This window comes from Dermacentor albipictus, chromosome 10, assembly GCF_038994185.2.
Source record: "Dermacentor albipictus isolate Rhodes 1998 colony chromosome 10, USDA_Dalb.pri_finalv2, whole genome shotgun sequence".
Classification (NCBI taxonomy): Eukaryota; Metazoa; Arthropoda; class Arachnida; order Ixodida; family Ixodidae; genus Dermacentor; species Dermacentor albipictus.
Window position 1 is genome coordinate 44,825,681 of NC_091830.1, and position 19,243 is coordinate 44,844,923.

The 19,243-nt window shown below is 44.2% G+C and overlaps 1 protein-coding gene across 1 annotated transcript in view; it reads left to right on the forward strand.

Annotated features, from left to right (window-relative positions):
* The window catches only part of Adss (adenylosuccinate synthetase), a 50,567-nt gene that overhangs the window by 17,096 nt on the left and 14,228 nt on the right, over window positions 1-19,243 (forward strand). The window contains exons 2-8 of the mRNA XM_070527735.1: window positions 3,127-3,229; window positions 5,864-5,974; window positions 6,984-7,041; window positions 7,780-7,825; window positions 8,339-8,400; window positions 12,761-12,842; window positions 15,618-15,741. Coding sequence (XP_070383836.1) covers window positions 3,127-3,229; window positions 5,864-5,974; window positions 6,984-7,041; window positions 7,780-7,825; window positions 8,339-8,400; window positions 12,761-12,842; window positions 15,618-15,741 — 586 coding nt within the window. The remainder of the gene's footprint in view (window positions 1-3,126; window positions 3,230-5,863; window positions 5,975-6,983; window positions 7,042-7,779; window positions 7,826-8,338; window positions 8,401-12,760; window positions 12,843-15,617; window positions 15,742-19,243) is intronic.

Genomic DNA, 19,243 nt, shown 5'->3' on the forward strand with positions numbered 1-19,243 from the left:
CTGGAAATAGTGCCAGTTGGTGCTCTGCTACTACTCCATGCCGTAAATCCAATTCACTGCTTTCAAGATTTTCATGACTCCAATGACCAGACATTTTTCTTTCTGTATCAGATAAAATATTGTTATATTCTTATACTGTGCTTTATATATCTGTGTTCGCTGACTCGCGTGTGCGTAATTTTTCTCCCACACACAACACTGAGGGTGCCAAGCTGGTAGCAATCACTCATGCTTCTATAAAGTAATAACGCAAATGCACCATTGGAGCAAAGAAGGCATTGGGTGAAATGCTCGTCCAGTTCAGGCCATGGTCGTTCCAGCTGGCCTGTTGGGATTTTGTGGCGCAACCTCGCTGCTGCATTCCACCTCATTGTGGGGTTGGCACACGCCACAACTGGATTGCCAAGTTTTATTCTTGTCTCGGGGGGGGGGGGGGGGGGGGGTAGAAATGATTCAAGAGGAGGGGGAAAGGTGTGTATAATCTGCAGCCCCTCATCGTGGGCTTGGCCTTTCTATTCAGAGCTTTCTGCCCCTCCTTGCTTCTGCGACCATTGTTGGTGCTGTTTGTACTCGGTTGCTGCCCTTGCACGTAGAGGCCATTGCCAAGATTGACGGTACTAGGCATGGTTGAAGGCGCATTCACGAAAAACGTGCGTGGTATTCTTTCATTGTAAGCGGTGCAACCAAACAGTGACTGTGAATGTGGACTGAATGGCGGGTGATGGCTGGAGCACTTTTCCAGCGTGCCAAGAGGAATCGAATAGGTTTAAAGGTCGTACAATGACCCACTTAGCTGCGCTGCTGCTGACGGTATATTCAGGCAGTGGGATCTGTAATGCCCGTTATAAAGTTGGGTGCACTGTTCAGAATTCTGCTATGGTAGAAGTTGTGCTGTTATACTTTGAAAAGCATTCATACTGCTAGTTGTAGATTACATTGTGTGACTTGGTTCAGTGGATGTGGTTTCTACCCGTGAATAAAATAGTTTTGGTTAGTTATAACAGCATACCTTACAGTGTAAACTACACTTGTCTAGCAAAGCGACCGTGTACGAGCTGCGCGAGCATTGCATTTGAAGCAGTGGTGGATGCTGGATTATAGATATCTTTGCTCTATGTAGCACATGGCCCAAGCATGCGACATCAACGTTTATAGATCTATAAACGTTGTGCGGCATTGTGAGGTCTTATTACGGCACTAGCCCCCTCTCTCTCTCTCTCTCTCTCTCTCTTCTTTTAGAAAGAGGGTAATAGGCGAATTTTTTTTTTCAGCTTTGTTTGCCTCGTTCTCTACAGCACACTCACCCGTATTATGGAAATGTCCTCATAAATAGCCATCGCATTCTTTTTATGCGATACCTCTTGGATATTACTGCTTTACAGGGCAAGAAAGGCAATGCTGAAGCACATAGCTTATGTATCATGCTGGTTCACCAACCACAGTGATTGCTGTGCTGAGCAACGCCATCGGCCTCATACAGGAGGCTAGTGTAGACATACCACAGCAATTTTAAGTCTACTAGACTTGAAATGCATGAGAACGATGCCAGTGTATCACAAATATTTGATAGCGCCTGGCACTTAAATGTTACGGGGTTGCCTTATGTTGGCCGTACACGAGCATGTGCTCTTATGTTTTAGTTCCTGCAACAAGCGATCGATAGTGAGCAGATTTTCCATTTTGGGGCAATACACAGACGCTGGTCCTCTTAGTTGAATTAAAATCAATAAACCCCAAAATTTCATAATATACGCACACTCTGGCTGACGATGTGCATCGCTTGTTTGCACCCTCAAGAGATATTTCCGCATACTGTTGTTATTGATGTATGAAAGGCTACACACTGGTTCACCGAGGACCTTGTACGAACAAACATTGTGTAAATTTCGCAAAGCATGTGCTAAAACATCCCGAAATCATTCCACGGCACGCATCAGCAATACTTTCAAGCAGCACCGCGCCAGGTCGCACAAGCCAGAGAGGAGGAAAGGCTCGCTGCATGCCCTTTTTTTCTTGCCCGATGAAAGGGTCTATACCCACAACTTTCAAGCATATGGAATTGCGCCATGAAGTGAAATGTGTGTGTGTATAACTGCCGCAATACATGTTCAGGATTTTCTTAACTGGCCATCTACATATTGTAACCCTGCCCTCTCCCTCTCCCACATGCACACCCGCGCTTCATAGGCTGTTGCCCTCTGGAAGCTTGTGTTCCGCAAGACTGGCTTCTTGCGCTTCTACGTCAGAGCAGACTTGGCACGCTGCTGAAGAATAACAACTTGCAATGCCAAGTAGCCTTACCTGCCCCGATCTGATATTTTGACAGTCAAGTCTTGCATCACATAGCTCACGCAAGGCAATGTATTGAAGGGTGACAGCCCTGTTCAAAGTACAATGGTCTTAGAATATTGGCGAAGTTGTGTCACCTCATTTCTTCTCACCTTTTTGTGCACTTTTGTTTGTGCGCACATGAATATAGCTGCTGGCTTTCTTTCTTTCTTCTCTTTTTTTAATTCTGATACATTGCCTGCATCTCGTAAAAAATTCAGTTATGGGGTTTTACGTGCCAAAACCACTTTCTGATTATGAGGCACTCCCTAGTGGAGGACTCCGGAAATTATGACCACCTGGGGTTCTTTAACGTGCACCTAAATCTAAGTACATGGGTGTTTTCGCATTTCACCCCCATCAAAATGCGGCCGCCGTGGCCGGGATTCGATCCCGCGACCTCGTGCTCAGCAGCCCAACACCATAGCCACTGAGCAACCACGGCGGGTCCTGCATCTCGTACTCTAGTACATTGAGTTTACATTAGACTCTCCTTGAATATTGGTGCGTGTTGTCAAGGTTTTATGCCTGCACGCATGTGTGCGTGTTCTCTGGTTGTTTTGCTGCTGCTAAACAAAAAAGGGGGCACATGTTGACAGGTGCACATACGTTACAGTTGTCGTACCAAATAGGTCAGCTGGCAGTCTGTGCTACACCTCGGGTCCTTAAGCTGTTGTTCCATCTTTACACTGCTTCTACACCGACGTGCACACTTGGCTCTGTGAGCAGTCACTTCGTATGTTTTTTTTATACGGAGTCATGCAGTTTTGTTTGAACAGTCACTGCATTTGTCTGCAGGGTGGCAACAATGCGGGGCACACGGTTGTCGTGGAGAATATCTACTATGACTTCCACCTCCTTCCCAGCGGGCTGACCAACACAAAATGCACAGGCGTCGTTGGTGAGTTGTCCACGTAGAGCACTCTGGTTTGTCTTGCACAAACTAGTTTCAAGAAAAAGACTGTGCAGAAACCAATCATGGTGAATGTTAACGCAAATGAATGGCTGAATGCTTCTAGAAAACTATTCGCTTTATTGAAGCAATCATGTGCTTGAAGGCATACATTTGTTACAGTGAAGATATATAAATGGCATTTGTTGTTTCGTTTCACAATTTCATAGAGGACAGAGCTGTTAACCAGCAGTATAGGTGGTATATGCATAAAAGCCAATTTCTTATGTGTGCGTTGACTCCAGCAGCGTGAGCGCCAGCACTCAAAGCGACTGGCATCCTCTCCCGCAGCTGCCACAAGGGGAGAGGGGGAGGAGAATAGAAGGGGGTGTCCTTCCCAAACACTTCACCGCAGCATCTAGACCTTCGCCGCTCTCACACAACCGCTTGTGCATTTCATAGAGCTATGGTAGTTGTCATTAAGTGACAAACGCGACCCGCAGCTCTGGTCACGCTAGAGCATGTGACCTTTATCAGCGCCTTTGTGTCGATGGTGAAAGCCCAACGACCATCTTCGAAAACGAACAGCGCAGAACAGATGACAAAGATCCAGACAACACGACCAACCATAATAATAGGCGAAAGGGCCAAAGAAGTATATTCACTTTAAAAGTTCCTGCAGGACACCAAGCTCGATGAGCGGCTCTAGCGAGGCAACTGTCTCATGTACATAAGCACTCACCACTTCTCTTATCATCATCATCCATCCCAATACTTTCACTCCCCTTCCCTCTTCCCCAGTGCAGAGTAGCAGACTAGAGCGCACTAGCTCAGGTCGACCTCTCTGTCTTTCCTGTCAATAAATTCTATTCATTCATTAAAAGAAAGAATTGGCAGATGGCAGCATTGCCTGTTGCACTGAACTTGTTCACTGTGGCTAAGGCAGTTGGCTCCCAGAGCTGTAAACCACCATATTCTTAAGAACTTGTCATCACCGAACACCTTCTCTTTGAGCCATCCTTCCATGTCATTCGTAGGCAGCATGGGTGATGGGTAGGCGAAGTTTAAACTATTTGGGTTAATTACACGTTTTAGAGTAAATTACGTATGTGCTCAGAATTTATGCAGCTGTCCCGGGAGAACATTAACCGCCAGTGAGGTCAAACTTGGTGAACATCAGGAGAATGTTATGGCTAATGTGCGTGTAAGTTAAATCTGTATCGATGAACCGATACTTTTATTTAAATTTCAAGTTTGCTCAATGTTGTATTTGTTTGCTACGATATGTAGTGCCTGCCGTGGTCTTTGAAGTATATGCACACCACTCACTGTGTTGGACACCATTCCTTGCAAAAATTTTTAATTGAAATCCTGGGGTTGTACTTGCCAAAACCACAATCTGATTATAAGGCACGCCGTACTAGTGGGGGTCTCCGGAATAATTTTAACCTCTGGGGTTTCTTTAACTCTTGCGCATTTTATAACAAGCACAAATGTTCTACAGATGCACAGTGGTTATAGTAGGGTACAACTTTTAAAAAAAAGCAGTTGGCAACCAAGGCACACGGACCGCGTCGAGTTTTGTTACTCTGCCAGCCAATCACAGACCTTTTCAAAAAATGGTGTCGTACTTGATACCTTCGGAGCGTCTGCCGTTCTCAAGTGTTTTTATCGTCGTAAGCGATGAGGTGTACAACAGACATGGACAAAGTGTACGGAGTCGGAGCATCTCATTCTTCAAAAGTCCGCAGTACAGTTCATCTCATTGCTGAGACTGTTTTGCACATGGAACTTCACAGCCAACTGAAGTGAAACTTGACAATAAATAGTTGCAATGAGACAAGCATTTTATTTCAGTTCAATAAAGAATTAGGCTTTAACCTTCCCACCATAGTTCAGCACAATGCGTTGGCGGGCTAGTTGGTGCGAATCCATGAATACTTTGTTTAGCGCAAAACGACAGACACAAGAAAGACGGGTCACAGTGCATTAGTGTGCCTTCCTTAACCTTGTACAGCGCTGAATTTGGTTTTTTGGATTCTGTCACATAAGTGCGCTCTTGGGATCGGATGATGGTGGCTCCACCGCATGGTGCTCACTGCGCATGTTTCTCTGGTTTGAGCAGTCTATATAGGAGTGACGCAATAAAATGTCAGTTGAGAGTGCCGCCTTGTCTTGTTGTCTTTCTTGTGTCTGTCGTTTTGCGCTAAACAAAGTATTCATGGCTTCCCACTATAATTTTCACTCATTAATTATAATGAGTGAAAACATATAATAAGCTAATAGTTTTTGTGGTTACTGTCTTATTTAGGTAACAGGGAAAGTGTGAAGTACAAACTATATGTGGCCTCGCGAAAGAAACAGTGGCTGGCGGTTATGAGGGTGTGGGCGGGGCTTCACTGCAGACTTCACTTGGATCTGACTACAGTGGATCCTGCACCCCAGTACACATTACTGGAGGGACCTGAGTTCAAATCACAGTGGTGATGCACAAGGTTTAGTCTTAAGCACGTCAGTGTTTATTGGGCTACTCCCAACATTCGTGTCTCATATTTGATGTTCTGAAATAATGAAGTTGTTAAATGTCACGTGCACTTTTATTAGCCAGTCCGTATGCTTAAAGTGTTGTGCTTGGGATTGCAGGAAATGGCGTGGTCATCAACGTTCCACAGCTCCTCGATGAGATCAAGACTAATGAGGAGAAGGGACTCCAGATCTCGTCTCGGCTACTAATTTCAGACCGATGTCATATAGGTTTGTCGTAATTTTGTTCAAGTGTTTGTTTTTTGATGCAAAAGCATTATATGCCCCATCACATGAAAATCCGGTGGTGGCGGCATAACTGAAAGAAGGTACCAAAAATGGCCGACGCCACAAACAGTAAAAACACATAAAAAATGCTTGGATTGACATCAAATTTCTTGGGGAGGCTCCTGTAAACAAAGTAAATTGATGTCTTTGAGAAGAACATTTTGTAAATTTCAATCTACATGGAAATCGAACATGGCCCTCCTAGGTGCGAGACGAGTACGCTTCCCTGATGTTAAAGTGCGTCCACAGTTTTAACGAACTAAAGTTCCGCCTAGTGTGTGCATCGTTGCACATGTCAAGTCGCAGCCATGTTGCCGACTAAAGCATGCATGCATGCATGCTTGCATCATGCATGCATGCATGCATGATGCATGCATGATGCATGCACGATGATCATGCATGCATGATGATCATGCATCATCATCATCATCATGCATGCATGATGATCATGCATGATGCATGCATGCATCACTGGGCAAGTGAGAGCGCAACCAATGGGAAAGAGGTGGCGCCTCATCATGAGTATATAACCTGAGTGCGTTCATGGCATTTCAAGGTCTACAAATGGTATAATTCTTTTGCATTCCTACACGTAAGCAGCCCTAAATGTCAAATGTGTGTTTGTTTGTTTGTTTGTTTGTTTGTTTGTTTGTTTGTTTGTTTGTTTAAACAATTCCATCACCAGGCTCAGTTTCCCATGTTAAGATTTCAAACAGCTTTTTCAGCACTAGAAGGCAAATGATAGCAATCAATGGCTTCAGTAACAAGAGTCGCATGCTTTAGTCATAGCAGTTTGTGATGCAACCTGAAAAAATATATATATACGTATGTATAACTGTTTCTAGCCTAATCAGAAGTACAAAACTGTCACCTGCAGCCTTGATAGCTTTTGGTTTCTGCATGCCGTGCATCACATACAGAAATATGCCCCTCCATTCTTGCTTCTTTACAGTTTTTGATTTCCACCAGGCGGTTGATGGGCTCCAGGAAATTGAAAAGGGTGCCAAAAGGTAAGCTGATCGCATATGGGAATTGCTTTGCGAGCCGGCCCTGATGAGCTGCTGCTGTTAGACAGTAAAGAAATAAATATGTTTAGCTGTATTAGTATATTACTCTCCTAAACCACCTCAAAAGCCACTCCCACTGCGAAAGATGGCATGAAGACTGGCGCGGCTACTTTAGGTTCCTGTACGCAGTTATGTTAGCGGCAGCTTTGAAGTGATATCTGAAAGTAGCAGGAAACTTTTTAGTGGTTCTTAGTTGTTGGGCCACAGACAATACTCAAGCTACTCTTGTTCAGCTTTCCGTCTGCATTCCATTTGCTTAACAGGACGAAAAATATAGTTATTTTAAAAATATATATATACTATGAAACATTACAAGTATTGTTAAGTGCGAACAGTTCAACATTAAACCATATGAAGACTGGTGCGATTACGTGTTCGTCAGTGCTTGAAAGCTGTCATCTCACCCTTACCACGAGATGTTTGTTTGTTTGTTTCTGTTACAATCTTTTCTGTTCCAAAATTACACATATGAAAAAAAAATTTCAAAAAATTAATTGGCCTGCAGTTTAGCTACATGCTGACATGCGCTGTGCACCTTTTAGTGTTAGGATGAATGCATTAGCAGTGGTTTTTTCTTTTTTCTATTCATAGCTCCAGTGTTCCATTAACTATTGCTATCTGTTGTACGCTGGGTTGTTTGGGAGTGGGACACTGTATTTGGAATTTCCATTTCCATTCTAGTCTTGGTACCACAAAAAAGGGCATCGGTCCAACCTATGCATGCAAGGTAAGTGAAGACAAATGTCATGTCAAGAATTTTTCTGAATTTGGTGTCCAGATGAGTAATGGTTCATGCAGTTTAAATAAGCTTGTGCTTAATGAGATATGCGTACATTACTCAAATGAAACCTCTGATAAAAGGAACAATTTTTGGATCCTCTTCAAGTTCCGTTAAACAGGAAACCACTGTACATATATATTTCTTTTAAACTGAGTAAGCCAGCGTCGGTGATCAAATATGTGGTTGTGCTCATTGGTAGCAAGCATTACTTCTACACAAAACGATTCAAAGCCAGCACACATTGAGGCCAAGGACAGCATAGGTTAAGTAAACTCCCCTTTGCTTGTTTGTTTGTTGGCGGGGGGGAGGCACTCAATGAATTTCAGATTAAGATTCAATTTGAAACCTTCATATTCTTTGAGAAAAGGAAATTACACTGGGATGAACGACAATTTAGTTATGTCCAAAGCCAATTTACCTTCTTAAGCTGCTTACTTGATGCATGATGTGAATTTTCAGGCTTCAAGGACAGGGCTGAGGATGGCAGATCTGGTTGGCGACTTTGCTGTGTTCGAACAGAGGTGAGTCCAGTGGGTTCCCAGTTCTGCAAGCTCGATGCGTCTTTTCTTATTTCTGCATTCACTCTGTAGGCGGTGTGTTTGGCATGACCAGAACGTCGTGACATTCTTTGTTATCGCACTATTTAAAGGGGGCTGCCATTCATAAGCACTCTGTTAAGCTGACTTTTCTAATAAGCTGTACTGCTCAAACTCGTGTGCTTAAGTTTCCCCTAGCTTCAGTGGCCTTCGTTACACCACACTTCATATAGGGTAAAGTTCCACAGTCCCTTCGTGTCCAACTTGCATGAAAAGATCATGACAACCCCAACTCGTCATGAGTGATTGTCACTTTTTGGCTGATGACATGCCCTCCTCACAATGTGCAATGGTAGTTGACATTTTGTCATCATTGCTTTTATTAAATTAAATTTCCCACAACATTTGCCAACATATTTCTCTGTTCTAACCATATATTAGGGTATGTCACATCAAAAAATGAGCCATAGTGACTTCTTTTTAAAAGAAATAGTCCCTAAAAATTAATCATTCATTAAACGTAATTTATTGAAGTGCTAGTGTTTAAGGGTGGTTCCGAATCAAAATCTAGGTATTCAATAGCATTAACAGGTTTGTATAGTTAGCGTGCCTCTTAAAACTTATTGTGCACAAACAAACAGGGACGAAGAATAGAAGAAACACAAGGACGAGCGTGCCATTGGATTTCAGTTACAGTGCAAAAGCTGGACGTGAGCAGAGAATGGAAGATAGAAAAGATCTGCCATTGACTGCCTTATTTCATTTTTAGCTTAGTGGTTTATGTCCATTCATTCACTAACATAAGTTCAATATTAGCATCTAAGTTGTTGGCAACAGAAGTAGCCAAACATGTCACACCATGTTCCATGTTCTGTTGTTTGCTCCCCTGTTGTCATGTCTCCAAAGATATACAGGGTAACCTGCCAAACTATTGACATTACTGGGCTAAATTTTTATCCCTTTGGTGGTGGAGTAGCTCATTGTTCTCTACCTTTTGGACCCCTACAATTGTAGCCAAACAAAAACGTTATGCTTGTCCAAGCCACTGCATACACCGGTGCTTCCCTCTAACAAGGTTGTGTCGAGGACATGCGCGCACACACACGTGCATTGTTATCATCTCCTTTACGCAGGTGTGCACGCGAGACGATAAGACCGACGCGTCTGCGTCTGTAGTCAAGCCGGGGAGTGTCACAAGCATTTCACAACGAGACCACACTCTTTATCTTGCCTTCGGTTGTTACGGAGTGCACGCTTGTTATCTAGCATGTGTCGCCACCAGCTTGGCGAGACGTTGCTGCAGGCCTCATTTCGTGTTGATATACCGGATGCCCGAGAGCAGTGGTTGTCCCTAGACGCAGTTTATTTTTATGTGTATGATGGGGAATTGTGCAAACCTCGGAACACAGTGTCACCGCGTTAATGGAGCTTGGGGGCAAATTAGCTTGGTAATTGTAGAACCCGTGCTTGCTGGCGATTGCTTCGGCAGAAATGTGGGAGGCGCACGTGAGACTAGATTGCAATTACAGCTGCATTGCAAATTTGTGGGCTCTTGGCATGCTTCAGTTGTTTTCATGGCAAAGGGAGTTGTCCAAGTCCATGTCATGCTATTGCACTATAGTGATAAGTGTTAACGAGCAGTTAATGACATTGCATGACGGCAACAATGAATCTTGGCCATTCTGCTGCAGTTGCGTCAGCAGGCATTTACGTTGCAATTGTATTGTCTTGCTTCTTTTGTGCAGCTCATTATGGGTAGTACACTTTGTCTCTTTCACATGCTCTTTTATCTTTATTTATATGTAAACAGTCATATCCTTTTATGACAGTCGCATTAAACACGAAAGTACCTCACTTATATCAGATATTCGTTATACGCCTACACGCAGATATCTACAAAGGCAAAAAGATAAGGTTTGTGCAAAACAAATGCAAGTGGGGCCCTCTGACAAGCGAGCAATGGATCTCCTGCAGATTTTGATGGCCCGTCGGCATCTTGGCATGTCGATCTGAGACACAGGAACAGCAACAAATTTACCAGCATCACACAGGCACTTCTGGTCTCAATTGAACTCAACTGGGATCAGATTTCTCGACGTTGATTGACTCAAATCAAATTTCTCGACCACAACTCGCGCAATGGAGCCAGTCGCAATAAAAAAACTCGATCCTGATAAGGATTGATCACTATCGAAAGTGCCCCATGTGACACCCGTATTATATACACGCTCTTCACCACTGCAAATATGCAACAGCACACTCTGTATTATCATGTAGGATCAGCACATTAGCTTGCAACTGCAGTCCAATTAAGCCAAACCGCCGGGGAAAATGCACTCGCCTGCTGGCAATATTTTTGGACACTGAAAGCAGTACATGGGTCCGTACTCTGCTCGTACGACTGGCAGTCTAGCTTGTGCACCTGATCTCGTGTTCAGTCACCGATATGGCCTTTGAGTGCGAACGCATTGACATCACGCTTCCTGTGATGGCTTGTCACCAACAGCTTCATCGGGAGTTGGCAACCAAAGTTGCAGTTTTGTGCCATGCGACAAATGGCAACATCGTTCATGGCCACCATGTTTGCGACATCACATTCTGAAAACACGATGCAGTGTCTGAAATGTTGGTTAACTGCCATTATACGTTGATGCCCAGGAGCAGGTGGTAGAGTTTCAGGGAAGTCAGAATAATCATTTTGGTCAAAAAAAAATAGGGCATCCGAAAAGTCAGTCAGCAACTGTATGCGACGTTTTTGCTACCAGAACATACATTTAGGCACATGCAAACGAAAATTTGCTTCACTAAAACCGATGCCGTGTCAGATCCTGCATTTTAAATTTCATTATAATAGGACTCCTTTGAAATAAAGTATGACCAACGAAATTTTATATTCACTATATTTTATTCAGTAATTTGCTATATTCATGTTCAAATGCAAAGCCCGCTGGTCTGGAAAAAAAATGTAAAAATAAGCAGATTTCTGAGTTACCGGAACAGAAGTAAAACCCCACAAAAAGAGGGGCAAGACTGCAACACGTGCATGTTACCTTCATTTACCATGTAGCAGGACTACCTGAAGTAATCGTCAATGTGGGATTGCTTGGTACGGTAGTTCACTACACTAAGGGTCATGATCTTTAGCTCTCTAATCACACGCAGCATTTCTCACAATCACCACTACTACGCTCAATAATGCTGCAGACGACATTCGGGGACTCAATAACAGTCTCTAAAAGCGGGCACACGAGTGTGCTCATTGTTGTCCCTGCCATCGCCTACCGGCACACTGTCGGCAACTTCGTCCTCCACATTAACCTGCGATGTCAGCACTTCTGCTCCTATGTCTAAGTAGTCAGTGAAGCCTAGTCAGCCTAGTTTGTCGCTCTCGTAACTGTTTTCAAGCAGTAACGGAAACTCGTACGTGGCAGCAATTTTTCATGCGGTTCAAAATTGTACACATACAACACACCAGCAATAAAGGCGAGACAACCCATGCGAACAGCTGGTATCAACGCAGGAAAAACCATAAATGGGAAATCAGGAGTGCCATGTTTATTGGGGAATAAATGGAGATCGAACAATCAGTTTTATTCATTGTGTATGTGTTCTATGTAAGTTCTCCAGCATAGCATGTTGTGTACAATGCTGTGTGTGGTATGTTAATGGGCAGAGAATATATTTGTCTTTATTGTCAAGATTTATTGGCAGTAAACTTAAAGCAGGGCTATCTTGGAAGACTAAATTGGCATCATACAGAATAATTTAACAACTTGAGTTTACTTATACATGTGTTACCATTTGCGGCATCCCTGAGTAATGGAGACACACTCTAAGCAGCAATGCTAGTGGCATCATTGTTGAGTTGGGTTCAAACAGAGTGCGAACAACTATTTTTTCAACGAAGAACTATGTGCTACTTAGCTACAGGTGTACAAGCGTTGCGGGCAACATTGTTGTGTACATAACAGTGCTTTTCTTTTCACAAGAGCAGTCTTGCAACAAAACATTTCGTGATAGATTGTGGTCGAACAAGCCACCACAAAGTGCCATTATCAGCGCTGCTGTTGCCATCATGGTCCCTGCTGTTTCTTAAGCTATATTATACACACACTTTAAACCTCTTCTAATGCATCATGTAGCGTCCTTGGAGTTCTTTCCCATTAAAAGGAATTGCGCAGAGCTGGGATACGAAATTTATTTTGTAGAAACAACTTATATACGCTGAATGCTTCCTAATTTCAATTGTCTTATCGATTGGTTGCTACAGATTGTTGTGGCTGTTTGTCATGGCTCCTAATTGTGAAGGTAATAGTGTCTGTCTTCTGGTTGCCACTTTTCTTAGGTTCCAGAGTCTGGTGTCCACGTACCAGCGGCTATTTCCTGCCCTCAAGGTTGATCTCGACGCGGAACTCATCAAATACAAGGTGTGTGCACTTATGCCGAGTGTCCTATTAGTAAATTTTGTGCTGCTCCAAACAGTTGTTATGCCATCTCTGGCATCAGTTAACAACAAATGAAATAGCCAGTAGCAAAAAAAGAATGTATGAAGAATGAGGCTGAGAAGAGTAATTTAAACTTGTATGGTTGATCTTATGGTCACGTACAATAATTGCAGGAGTCCTGAACAATTTACGACGACATGCTGGGAGCTTTCGTTGGAAAGGTCTATGCAACTTGCTTTCTACAGTCATCATTTGAAAGATTAATTAGTGAAATTGTGTTCATTATGTATCGCACGAACTTTCATGTCCACCTCTTCTATGAAGCTTTGATGGCACTAATAGTCACTTTAGCCCAAATCCCGTATTCCTACAGCGAAGCTGATCAGATGGGTTCTACCTGCCGGTTTGTTGTTAATGCCTTCGGCGTTGCACTGCGAAGCCCAAGAGCACGGGAACGAATCCCAGTTGAGGTGGCCGCATTACGATATGGGCAAAATGCTACAAACACCTGTGTACCATGCATTGGGTGTGCATTTACGAACACCCGTGGATCAGAATCAATGCATAGTCGCCCCTCCTATGGCGTTCCTCATAAGTTTATACTGGTTTGGTCACATAAAGCCCCAGAAATAAAGTTAAGGGGAATTCCGCAATGGTTTTCATGCAGTGGCAGTGGGGTCAGTATCAGATGTCCAACAAAATGAATTTGGGCTCTCCCGTAATCGAGAGTAGACGTAAGCATGATATAGCAACCGGCAAAGCAGATCGGTTGGAGATGATACTAGCCACAATCTCGAAATGGGTGTAGTGCACGTTCGCAGCGGCACACTCCACCATGCCGCACCGTGCCATACTGTGCGCTGGTCCATATGGACGCTGCCTAGCTAAAAAGAAATCCAGCTGAATGCGGCATGATAGAGCGCACTGCCCTGCTAGTAGAAGATCGCCTGAAGGAGACGCCACGCAGCGTAGCACCATCTCTCGAGGTAGTGCAAAACTTGCGCCACGGAACTCGCAGACCACTGGCATTCAATGAGCACAGGCAACTCTGTCTCAGCGCCAGAAGATGACAATGAAGTGTATGGTGCCCCGTATCTACATTTTGAACGTCTCTATTGGAAATGACAAATAAAACTTCAGCATACTAGAAGTTCCTGCTTGAGTGGTATTGTGAAGAAACATGAGGAATAACTCGGAAGCAATATTTTTTGTCATTTGTTTGGGCAGTTTTGGCGTATGCAATGTGGTCCTGTACAAAGGGTTTGTATCTTAAGAGTATGCTTGTGCAATATTATTATTCTTTCTTTCTTTATTATTAGGAAAAATTATATAGTGAAGCATATGAAAAGTCTAGGGTGGAGCAAATGAATTGCACTAGATATAGTGTATGCAAAGTCTGGGGTAGATTTCAAGCAGTGGCAAAGCAGACCCCCAATACCCCTGAAAGGTGAAAGAACTCCCTTGTATAGCTTCCCTATCTTAGATGCAAGAGTCTTGAATGCACATACATCTGCAGAGGGGATGTTTTCCTTCTTTCTTTCTTGATGAGACAGTCATTGAGAAGCAATGTGCTACAGTCAATGTCCGATTTTTCGGACTCCCTAGGGGCTGCGAAAACATCAGAAAAATAGAGCAGCCCGAAAAAACAAAATGTCCAAACAAAAAACAAAAGTGTCTTTTACTGTCCTCAAGGGCTCAAATCGCCACAGGCACATCTAAAATAGTTCTGAAGGCCTGAAGACCACTTATTAGGCGTGTCGGCACTCGCACTGCAATAGGAGATGGTGGGTGCACACGTGTACAGTTAAGGAATACATACCTTGTCACATGAAACTTGCCCCTTCTCACTTTCGGTATGCTTTGCATATGCTTCACTGCTTAAAGGCACAACCGCATGCATGTGATTTTCGAGCGACAGCGATGAGCAAAAGGTTTTGCCATTGTGGAGGACGATCTCTCGCGTCGCCGGTTTTTGGCCAGTCACAAAATATCACTTTATGCCCGGAAGTCCACACGATGACATCTTCTGGAGACAGCAATTGCACATCAACATGGCAGCAACCAGTCTGCCCTGGTCTGCTCGTTTCGATCTGGATTCACTCGTGCAGTTTGCTCTCTGCCGTGACAGCAAGAAACAAGTCGTAAAATAAGTCAAGCTGTGCCTAGAATTGCTGCAGTGGTGGCTACAGCTGCCAGCAGATCTACGTGTAAGAGCACCAGTTCGAGGAGGCAAAATAATCAAGATGGTGGCGATGATGGCTACGATTAATGCAGTTACAGATCTGGCAGGGTATTCTGTAAGAGTCCAGCTAGTGGACTGTCCATTTCAGCCGCTGCTGATTGGATGTAACTGTATGAGCAAGAAGGAGACGAGCAGCCCTAGCCAATCAGGAACGGCCGAAATGGACAGTCCACTAGGCGGAATCCTACAGAATACCTCCGCTGCAGTAACTTCAAAATGTCCGGAAGATTGGGCGGCGAAAGTTTTTTGCGTCCGAAATTTCAGACATTCTTATACATTCACTCTTTGGGGCACATGGAGGTGCCGTGAAGGTGTCCGTAAAGTCAATCATTGACTGTATATGTGCCCTTGCCGTGAATGAAACGTTAGCCGTAATACGGCAGTCGTTCAGTCTGCTTCGTTTCTGCACCATTTGCTTTCCATGTCTTCTCTGTTCCTTCTCATCGCTATGCTCAACTCCGACGCCACTCTTACATCACATATACGGTGTGCTTTGCTGCCATCTTTTAACGCAGGATCTGGCAACGAAACTGCGGCCGTTCGTCATCGACACTGTGTCATACCTGCACGACGCCTTGTCCCAAGGCAAGAACGTCCTTGTCGAAGGTGCCAACGCCTGCCTCCTAGACATTGACTTTGGTGAGCAGCAGCAGACCAAAACTTCTAGAAGCGCAGTGTTTGTGCATGTCGACACGCTCTGTTTCAGTGCTGAAAAAGTCGCAGTTTCGCCCATAAGGCAAAGCATCGGTTGCAATAGCTAATTAGTGGACAGCCATCCGAAGTAAAGATAGTAGTTTTATCGGCAGTATAAACTTGTAAACATAGGCACACCAACTAAATTAACAAGCATGGTGTCAGACACACAAAAGCAAACAGGAGCATCTTACTCGATGACCGCGGAAACTTGCGGTCAAAACGCTGGCGTGAGGAAATGCGGCAGCCGCAGCGAGCGAAGTGATCTTCGTGCTGCCCATCACTTCAACACAAAGTGGGCGCCGAGAACACACAGCACGCACAAAGCTGCGAGTCGCCGATGGCCTAGACTCTGCCGCCAACACAAATCACTCTCAAGATCCGGCCGAGCGACTGCGCACAGCCGTCACATGCGCATTTGCAGCCGGAGTAGAACCCTCCTCTTTCTCCCCTCTCCCCAGTGTCTCGGAACGTTGGGTGCCTCGCACATGATTGGAGATGGCGCGCTTCCTGACCAGTTTCGTCTCTCTCACGCGAGTGAGATTGAATCGCAATCGTCGGCTCCCCTTACACACCTTCGCTCGCACGTGAAGCGTAGAGCACGCAGTGACTATGTTAGCACCCTTGGGCTTTATATGGAATGTCACGGCAATGGTGAAAATGTGCTTGGAGTGTCTATATAATTGCTACCACAGTAAGAGATGTGGTGTCAGACAGGTGGTGTCACCGTGGCTCATTGCCCTGCGTGTGCTCATGAAAATACACGAGCACCTTTCAGTTAACTAAGGGTGATTGAATACCTTGCTAAGTTTTATATATATTTGAAGTGTTTGAACAAAAAGAAGACTTTTAAATGTGAAATTGTATACAGAATATTTTCTCATTTCATAACAAAGGCAAATTTGTGTGTGATACATTTCGTAAGATGAGGGCTTATCATCTTTATTCAAATATAAGATGAGGTTTTTCCCTAAAATGTTTAGTCTTGAAGACATTCCCCAGCCTATGTGAGGCTGATATATTTACTATTTCAATATGGTGGCAGCAGTGAACATTTATGCTACTGATAACTTAATAACCCTTGGAAGGGTGATACTGCCTCACCTTGGAAGGTGAGGCAGTATCATATTGTTGCGCATATAACCCGCGCCAAGAATTCGGAAAATTTAGCAGTAAAGGCGCGGTGTGGGTTATGTGTGAATGTCACCTTGAGGTGGGACTTCACAGCAGTGTAAATTTCGCCTTATGATGTAACTTTGTGGCAGCCTGCTGTGCAGCTTCTGCATTTTGCTGTGAAACATGTTGTGAACCTTGGTACAATAAAGTTGGCTGTAGTCGCACATTCTGTCAGTGTGGACGAAAAAGTTAGCAGCTTACTTCACAAAGCCTCTCTTGAATTCTTTTTAAATAAACGTTTTACCGTAAAAACCGGAATATAGGTCGAACGTCTTTTCAAAAAACCATCGCGAAAAGTCGACCCTCGACTTAAATACCGGACATTGGCGGAAAAACTACGGAAGTCTTGCAACAATGGGCGGATAAAGTAAACAGCCGCCTTCGCCATCGCCATCGTCAGCAGCGCGGCGCTGGTTCTTTATTTTATGGACTCAAGAGGCAGTGCCCTACTCTATGAAGCTAGATCAGGATGTCTTAGAACGCGGAGCTATAAAAAGAAATTTAAAGAAGAAGAAGACACATGTACTGTGTGTGGTAAATATGTAGAAACAATGGAACACCTCATACTATAATGTGATGGTATCAATCCCGATGTCGATGCGGCCACAGTCACCCTTCTTGAGGCCCTAGGGTTCAGAGATAATGATAGTCATGTAAATAAATGTGCGGTGGAAATTAGCAAAAGGCGATTGGAGGATTGGTGGCTCAAAAGCAGAGAGGTGACATAAGGTTAAAAGGGTAGGAAGACGTATTTAAAGAAAATCGAGAAATTCAATTACACACAACACAGATGAAAATAAAAGGCAAAATAAAAATCTGAGCATGGTGGCAACTGCCATCGCCCCGTTTCAAAGGGGACGCTCCTACCTTCCATCCATCCATCCATCCATGGCATGGCGACATTGTGGCACCGGCATTTTGCGTTTCCACTGTCGCAAAGGTATATTAATTAAAGGCTGCATTTTCATTTTGTTTCAAAATGAGCAGAAGCCAGCATCAATTCACCGTCACCTTCAAGAAAAAGGCGATTGAGTACGCGGAAGCCCACGGCAACCTGGCGGCACAGTGCGAACTTGGAGTATCCGAAAATAGCATTCGGTAGTGGCGGAGGCAAAAGCAACGTATTACAACTTGCAGCAACCAAAAGAAAACGTCATTTCGTGGCCGGATCGCGGCGGACTGCAGAACTGGAAGGCAAGGTTGCGGAGTCCGTCCGAGAGCTGCGTGTAAGATCACTGCCTGTTGTCAAATGCATTCGTTTGAAAGCGGTAGAGATCTAACGTACCTATGGACTGGACAGCGAGAAGCAATCGTCATCCGACTCTGTTCAAATGTGTTGCTCTGATTCGGAGTAGCGCTTGCGGACTTCGTGCCCTTCTGTGTACTGTACACCCGACGAATTTTTAACAGTATCGCGCGACCGTCGACCCGCATGTTTGTCAGCACCTTATCATCACGGCACAGAGCGGCGAAATAGCGAAAGTAAGGGCATGTGTACACATGCGCGTATCTCGTTTGTTTCACTGCTCAGCGCCGTTAATACGGTGTTGACAAGCACGCGGGTCAATGGTCGCGCGATACCGCTAAAAACTTGGTCAGGTGCACATGCGAGCAGCATTTAAAGAAATACTGTCACCATTGTGCAACCCACTGAGTCGCATTTGTTTATAGGTAAGGGTGTCATGTCTTTCGGTACTTTTGCCACTGAAAAATATTTTTTTCATTTTTAGAATTCGTTACTTGGAGGATCGACCTATATTCCGGTCTGACCTATAGTCTGGTTTTTACGGTATTTTGTTCAGCATTCTTAGCCTGCTGAGTGCCATGGTACGCTGTGTGACCTTCACAACGAAGGATTTTGGAGGTTCCGAGCACTTTATTATAAAACATTCGACTGTATTGTGTTTCCACGAAGCATTTGTCATTCCCTGTGGGACAAAATATGTGGCACACAACTGTCTGTTGTCGCAAATCTTGGGGACATGCTTTTCTTTCCTGCTTGTAAAGCGACCCCATTGCCACTGCATGTTCGTGTCATTGTATTTTGCAGCTTATATATAGAAAGACCCAGTATTCCCTGTTTGAGTCTGACAGTCAGACATGCAGGTGAGTGTGTGTGTGTGTGTTTTAGGTTCTTTTTGGTGGATAGTATGTATTAGGTTCCGAAGCACATTCAAATGAGTTCCCAAGCTCCTTCAATTGCAAACACACTCTTCGTCTAGCAGCATTAAATATCCCCATGTGGCAGGCAACTTAGCATTTAAGTGAAGGC